This window comes from Canis lupus, chromosome 9, assembly GCF_011100685.1.
Source record: "Canis lupus familiaris isolate Mischka breed German Shepherd chromosome 9, alternate assembly UU_Cfam_GSD_1.0, whole genome shotgun sequence".
Lineage (NCBI taxonomy): Eukaryota > Metazoa > Chordata > Mammalia > Carnivora > Canidae > Canis > Canis lupus.
Window position 1 is genome coordinate 22,813,502 of NC_049230.1, and position 7,765 is coordinate 22,821,266.

The following is a 7,765-nucleotide window of genomic DNA, read 5'->3' on the forward strand; positions in this document are numbered from 1 at the left end:
CCTCACCAACTCCCTTCCCCCAATGCCAGGGGGAGGAACAGATGGCATCTCTGGGTGTCCTTCTCCTTCCGTCTCCTTCCTTCCATTTCTGGCTCTTTCTGTCTCTCTGTCCCTGCATCTCCGCATCTCTGGGTGAACAGAGAGGAGCATGTATGTCCCTGTATGTTCGTGCTTGTTCGTGTGGATGTGGACACGTGTGTGTTGTACCTCTTCCAAGCCTATGTCTGAGGCTGGCCCATCCCACACCTCCCTCTGTTCCAATTTTCCCCTGTTTTTTATTGTATCTTCTAAAAAAAAAGTTGAAACGTGTCGAGTGAGAAAAACTTGTTCCATTTTTCTGAAGGAAGAAAAGACAGGGGCAGGAAACAGACTGAGAGGGATGAAGTTGCCCAGACCCTCCGGTGTGCCCACCCCCACCCCCAGGCCTCCTCCTATGGCAGGGGCAGGGCGGGGGGGGGGGGTTGTGAGGGGCTTCTCAGACCCAGAGGGCGAAGGTCGTTCTTGACAGGAGATCAGGAGGGATGGAGAGACTTCCCAAGGGCTCCCTTATCCTGAGCAAGGTATTGCTTCCTGCCCTGAGCAGAAAGCAAAGCTGGTAGGGGCTTATGAGACCCCTGGTGGCTTAACCCATCCCTCAGTGTCCAGAGGAGAAGGCAGAGGGTGTCTCTCTCCCACAGGGAAGTGTTCATTCACTTACTCATCCACTCATTCACCCATTAATTCAACAAAAACTCAATTCCTATATAGACAAAGCATTCTGAATGTGTGTGTGTGTGGGTATGTGCAAGAAATTAATATGGTGGAGTAGGTTAGTTTACAAAGTGCTTTAATAAAAATGAGAGATGGCATTTACTGAGTGCTCGGTATTATCGCTGGCCCTGTGCTACCTCATTATGGGTATTATCCAATTTAGTCCCAATGGCAGCTCTATGAGGTATAGCATAATTATCCCCATTTGCCAGATGGGGAAGTCAAGACTGAGAGATAGTATGTAACTTGCTCAAGGTAGTTAGCATTCTTTGGTGCTAGTAGGTAGGGTTGGGCAGTAATCAGAGCCCAAAACATGTGAATGTAACCAAAATATCACATGGCTGGGGGCTTTGAGAAGAAGGGTTCCATGTCAGGATTGGAGGCCCCAACCTCAGTAAAGGGACCGTAAAGCCTTTGAGCCTGTGTGCAAACTTGGTGACAGGATGGCGGGCTGGCTGGTATTCCTGAGTCTCTGCTCCGCCAGAGGCCTATCCCTTAGTCTCTCCTTCTGGCCATGCCCGGAGCACCGTAGACCATCTGTCCAAGGTGGGACTCTACCTTCTCAGACCTAAGATCCATGCACAAAAGGTGGAAAACCAAGCACTGGCTTCTCATCCTTGGAGACCACTGAGGCAGACTGTGGGGTTATGGAAGGAGCACTTGGCTGGGAGTCAAGCCCCTCGGTTCTAGGCCTGGTTCTGCCCTCCAATGGTGTGTTCCTGGACAAGACAGCCCCCCTCCATGGGCCTCAGGAAAAGAACAAATTGGGGCTATTCATTTTGAGGCTCTTTCATTTCCTGGCCAACTATCCCTGAGAGCCTCAGAGGGCACCAGCCTGCCTTCTCCAAGGCCTCCTTAGCCCATTGTATGTGCCTCTAGCTGAAACCTAATTCATTCTACCAAGCATCAGATCAGTGTCTTACCAGCCCAAAGTCCCTTTCGGAGGCTTCCTGAAGGAGAAAACAGTATCTGTCTAGATTGAGAGCAAAGCCCCTGCCCTGCTCATCATTGTGCCATCGCAGTGCTTGGCACATGGTTGACATCAAAATGTGTGTGCTTAAGATATAACTGAAGCTGTCTGTGTAAGCTGGAGGACGGGGAGGGACTGGAGTGTGGATCTGAAACATACAAATGCTGAATCAGGGTGTGGGCAAGGGTTCTTCTCACCTGGTTGTGAGTGCGTGCTCACACACATGTATCTGAGTCAGGATGTCTCTCCACTTTCTGCATCGCAGGGTAAGGAACAGGGGTGTGTGTGTGTGTGTGTGTGTGTGTGTGTGTGTGTGTGTGTGTCTAAAGCTACCGCCCTCAACTCGCCCTCAACTCGTGCCATTGGCATCTGTGTCTGGCCCAGAGAGAGAGTTGAAAGGTGAGCTGTAAGAGAAAACAGCAATTTCCTACCTTCTTTATCAAGACACCTGTCTGACCCTCCTCCCCTTTGTCACTCTCAAGACTGCTGGAGTTGGCTTCAGTATTTTCAGTATTTTTTTTGTAGGGGGAGGAGAATGCTGAGTCTTCTCCAGGAACTTCAGGCAATTTCTAGCCCCCCCCCTCCCTTAAATAAGTCAGAGGGCCAGGAGAGAGAGCCACTGGTGGGATGGTTGCTTGTCTAGGAGGGGGAGGAGGTGGGGGTGGTGGGATGAGTGAGAGATTTCTGGGTTAGAAATCCGGACTGAGACCCTCTCCCTCACTCCCAGCGGTGGGTGCATAGGCCGATCCCAGAGGTTCTTCTCCACCCCCACCCCAACACACATATGCCCCCAAACACCCAAGGAAATCTCTCTCATAGGCTGACTCCACAGATATACACACATGTCCCCACAGACACACACACACGCCCATGCAGACGCACAGACATCCAGGCAAGTCTTTCCTTTTCTCTGTCTTTCCCTTGGTTTGAATTTCGTTCAGCCACATATGTTGTGTGTGCGTGAGGGTGGGTGGGGGAGGGGTAGACAGGGATGAGGGATGGCATGGTGCCAACATCTACCTATGGGGCTGGGCCAGGGAGCCCCCCACGCCCACCCTGGGAGGGGGCCTCAGCTGTCCCTTTGTGGCTGAGAGGATCCTCCTGGGGGAGTGGGGGCAAGCCTAGAGGTCTCTTCTCCAGACCTGAGGATTTGGTCCCTGACCCACCTTTGGGGGCCTGGAAGGGAGGAAATGGACAGAGCAGGACCCTGGAGGGAGCACAGAATTGGGGGCCACTACCCCCCAATTTCCAGCCTTGCCACCCCATTGTTCTCATGTGGGGGGCTCTCCACCCGAGGGGGGCAACTCCTCCCACCTCCCTCTCAATCCCTGCTTTCCCTGCGTTGGGCGGGGAGGGGAGGGCGGCAGAGATATTTATTTATTTCCTTTATTTATTTAATTTTTTTTTTTTTTTTTTTTTTTTGGAGTAGAGAGTGACAGATGGCGGCGGGTCCCGGGGGAGCCGGCTCTCCCCCAATGCAGACGCATGCCAATCACCGTCTCTCATGTGATAGCTGCTGCCCGTGACGTGCCAAGCCCATATGGCCTGGCATAGAGGCTGGTACCCCGCCTGGTAGAGATGCCACACTCGCTCCGCGGTTCGCATGGCGCTCTGAAGACGCCGGCGCCCGCCGCCTTGAGGAGCCGCTGCCCCCGCTCCCTGAAGATGGGGGAACAATGAAATAAGCGAGAAGATTCCTCTTCTCCCCCCTCTCTCTCTTGCCCCCCTCCCCCCCCTCCCCTCCCCTCTCCCCTTGACTCCTCTCCGAGGTAAGTTGTCCGAAAGGGAGCTAGATCTGACCCGCCGGGTGGGGGGGTGGGGGGAGGGCGGCTGCTTTGGCCGACCACAGGGTCCCCAAATCCCCCCTTCCTGGGACGATGCCCCCTCATCGGGTGGGCATCAGAGGTGCCCTGGGTTCCCTCTCCCCTAGGGGCTGCAGCTCAGGGGGCTGCGGAGGGAGGCGTCTCTGCCTCGGATGGGTTTGGGGAGAAAAGCAGGATCATGGAGGGGGGGAGTGAAGGGGCTGAGATGAGGGACCCCCGCCATGGTTGTCCCGGAGGAACCTGCGACCTTTCCTCTACACCAAAAAAAAAAAGAAAAAAAAAAAGAAAAAGAAAAGAAAAAGAAAAAAAGAAAAGCAAACAAATTTGATTCCCCCCCGCATCAACCCCGAAATACAACGAGATCCGAAGAGTGGCGAAGGAGGGAGGCAGTTCGAAGGGGGCAAAGGGGTCCCTGACCGCAGGGGAGACGGTCGGGGCTCGCTCCTCTCGACCTCCTCCCCACGCCCGGGTTCCTCGGTCCTCGCCGCCCCGCGCTGGCTCCGGGAGCTGGGGACGCCACGGCTAGAAGAGACTATCCTCCCGCCTCTGGAATTGGGGCTGCGGGGGTGGGGGCCGAGCCGAGGGCGGCGCGCGGCCAAGTTGCAAATTGGATTAGGGAGCGTGGGGGTGAGAGCCGCGGGAGGGGTGGGGGGGCCGGGCCGAGGGGCCCGGGCCGCCGGAGCCGCCGAGCGGGGCTGCGGTCCCCACCCGAGGCCGCCCTGCCTTCCTCCACCGCCAGGATAGAGCCGGCGTTCAGGGCGAGCGCGCCGCCTCCCCCCGGCGAGGATGTCGGCTCCGAACGCCCCGACTCGGCCCCCGGCCTGACCGGGAGAAGCCCGGGGCGCGGGCAGCGGCCCCTCATTCCGGCGAGGGGCGGAGCCGGGGCCCAGCGCTGGGGAGAGGGCCCGGGCCGGGATCCCGGGCGGGCGGCCGGGGCTGGGCTGGGCCGGCTCTGGGCGGGGCAGGCGGAGGAGGTGGGCGTCCCGAGTCCCTGGGGCAGGAACCCACCCCGGACTTGGGGGTGGCGGTGGGGGGGGCGGCGTGACCCCGGCGCGCCCCTCACTCAGTGCTGTCTGTCTCCCCTTCCCGCCCACGGGGCGCCCTCAGGCACCATGCTGACCCGCCTGTTCAGCGAGCCCGGTCTCCTCTCGGACGTGCCCAAGTTCGCCAGCTGGGGCGACGGCGACGACGACGAGCCGAGGAGCGACAAGGGCGACGCGCCGCCGCCGCCGCCGCCGCCTCCGCCGGGGCCCGGGGCTCCGGGGCCCGCCCGGGCCGCCAAGCCAGTCCCTCTCCGTGCAGACGAGGTGCCGGAGGCCGCGCTGGCCGAGGTGAAGGAGGAAGGCGAGCTGGGGGGCGAGGAGGAAGAGGAAGAGGAGGAGGAGGAAGGGCTGGACGAGGCAGAGGGCGAGCGGCCCAAGAAGCGCGGGCCCAAGAAGCGCAAGATGACCAAGGCGCGCCTGGAGCGCTCCAAGCTGCGGCGGCAGAAGGCTAACGCGCGGGAGCGCAACCGCATGCACGACCTGAACGCGGCGCTGGACAACCTGCGGAAGGTGGTGCCCTGCTACTCCAAGACACAGAAGCTGTCCAAGATCGAGACGCTGCGCCTAGCCAAGAACTACATCTGGGCGCTCTCGGAGATCCTGCGCTCCGGCAAGCGGCCCGACCTGGTGTCCTACGTGCAGACGCTGTGCAAGGGTCTGTCGCAGCCCACCACCAACCTGGTGGCCGGCTGCCTGCAGCTCAACTCGCGCAACTTCCTCACGGAGCAGGGCGCCGACGGCACGGGCCGCTTCCACGGCTCGGGGGGCCCGTTTGCCATGCATCCCTACCCGTACCCGTGCTCGCGCCTGGCGGGCGCACAGTGCCAGGCGGCGGGCGGCCTGGGCGGCGGCGCGGCGCACGCCCTGCGGACCCACGGCTACTGCGCCGCCTACGAGACGCTGTATGCTGCGGCGGGCGGCGGCGGCGCGAGCCCGGACTACAACAGCTCCGAGTACGAGGGCCCGCTCAGCCCCCCGCTCTGTCTCAATGGCAACTTCTCACTCAAGCAGGACTCGTCGCCCGACCACGAGAAGAGCTACCATTATTCTATGCACTACTCGGCGCTGCCCGGCTCGCGGCCCACGGGCCACGGGCTGGTCTTCGGCTCGTCGGCTGTGCGCGGGGGCGTCCACTCGGAGAATCTCTTGTCTTACGATATGCACCTTCACCACGACCGGGGCCCCATGTACGAGGAGCTCAATGCGTTTTTCCATAACTGAGACCTCGAGCCGGCCCCTTTCTTTTTCTTTTGCCTTTGCCCGCACCCCTGCTCCCAGCCCCCCGAGCGCAAGGGGACCCCCACCTATCCTGGCGCCGGGCGCGGGGAGCGGGCCGCCGGTACTGACCCTCTCTTGGGCAGTGCAGTCCTCTTACCTGTGGGTGGCCCGTCCCAGGGGCCTCGCTTCCCCCAGGGGACTCGCCTTCTCTCTCCCCAAGGGGTTTCCTCCTCTTTCCCATGGGCAGTTCTCCAGGGACTCCTCTTAGGGCATTCCCTGGAGATCACCCCCCATTTCCCAATCCCTACACTTAGGTTTCCTCTGCCCCTCCCCCCTGCAAGCCCAAAGGCTTTGGCAAGGGGGCAGCTGAGCTGTGGGATACCATTTTCCCTCTATTGTTGTTGTTGTTGTTATTATTATCATTATTATTATTATTATTATTATTATTATTATTATTATAACAGACACCAAGCTGCCGAGGCAGAAAGGAGCCGGGCGCCCCCTCTTTCTTGAAGAGGGCAAAAGTCAGGGCGCCGGAGCCTGGACCTGGAACGCCCTCTCCCAACCCCTAGTCTCAGCGTTTTGTGATTTTAATTTTGGCGGGAGGAAGTGTGGATTGAGAGGAAAGAGAGAGGCCAAGACAATTTGTAACTAGAATCCGTTTTTCCCTTTTCCTTTTTTTAAACAAACAAACAAACGTACAAAAAAAAAAAAAAAAAAAAAGCTAAGAGGCGACGGAGGCCGAACGCAGAGTCCGGATCGGAGAGAAAACGCAGTAAGAACTTTTAGAAGCAATAAAAGGCAAAAAATACTACTACCAATAATAAAAAGACACAAATATCTATGCAAGGAGGTTCTGACAGAGCCTAGCGGCCCGGCCCGGCCCCGGGATGCCCCTCCCGGCCCGCGGGTCGCGCCGCCCAAGCGCGGATCTGTGCACTTTGGTGAAGTGGGGGCCGGTGCCGCCCCCTCCCCTCCCCAGGTTCTTACAATCAGTGACTCGGAGATTTGGGGCCCCAGTGCCACTGCCCTCCCCCCGCCCCGTCCCCATTGTGCGTCATGCTGTTTTTTAAAAACCTGTTTCCAAATTTGTATGGAATGGCAAACTGTTGGGGGGGTCGGTTTGGGGAGGGAGGGTTTGCATGAGAGACACACACGCACACCACACCGCACGCACACGCAGGCCCGGCGCGGGCGTCGAGGGGCAGAGGGAGGAGAGTTCTTGGAACCCTCGCTCCCCGCAGGCAATCCTCATCCCGGGTTGAGGGTGGAGACCAAGACCTAGGGACAGCCCCGCCCCTGCCCGAATGTGCCTCGGTGGGCGCCAGGCGCCCGGCAATTTCCGGTGGCTGGAGAGGTTTTTTTGTCTGAGGCATCCTCTTGGCTCAGGCTAGCAGGTGGGCAGGGAGAGGGCTGAGGGCTCCTTCTGGAAGTTTCCCAGAAAATGGGGCAAAAGGAGAACCTCTCCCCACCGGAGGCAGATCAGGCATCCAAACACACGATGCAAAAATGCAAACCCACAGGCAACACACCCACACACTTACCTACACACTCACACGCAATTTTACCTTCCTCTTGTAGCGAAGATGAAACTCCCGTCGGACACCCGAAGTGCATTGCGTGTTTCTGTTCAGTTTAATGACGATTAATAAATATTTATGTAAATGAGATGCAAAGCCGGACCGGTTTCTCACGGTGGCCTCATTTCATTTGGGGGATTGAGCTGGGGCTCTGGGGGATGGAGACACAGAGTCAAGTGACTGTACAGAGGCCAGGTACAGTGACCCTGGACCTTCCTACGTGGGATTTCCACCCTGCAACCTTGCTCCCACCCATCCACTGGGCACCAAAACAGCTACACGCACTGCCCCTCCCAGACCTTACACAAACTCATACACACTCCTAGCACAAAGCATTGCACTAATCTCCCTACACTCCTTCAGTTCCCAAACATGCACCTG

The 7,765-nt window shown here is 58.6% G+C and overlaps 1 protein-coding gene across 1 annotated transcript; it reads left to right on the forward strand.

Moving 5' to 3' along the window:
* The first annotated feature begins 3,155 nt into the window (after positions 1-3,155).
* NEUROD2 (neuronal differentiation 2) lies at positions 3,156-7,486 on the forward strand. Its single transcript, XM_038546138.1, has 2 exons — positions 3,156-3,489; positions 4,651-7,486. The coding sequence occupies exon 2, from the start codon at positions 4,656-4,658 to the stop codon at positions 5,805-5,807; it is 1,152 nt and encodes a 383-aa protein (XP_038402066.1). The 5' UTR covers positions 3,156-3,489; positions 4,651-4,655; the 3' UTR covers positions 5,808-7,486.
* The last annotated feature ends 279 nt before the right edge of the window (positions 7,487-7,765 follow it).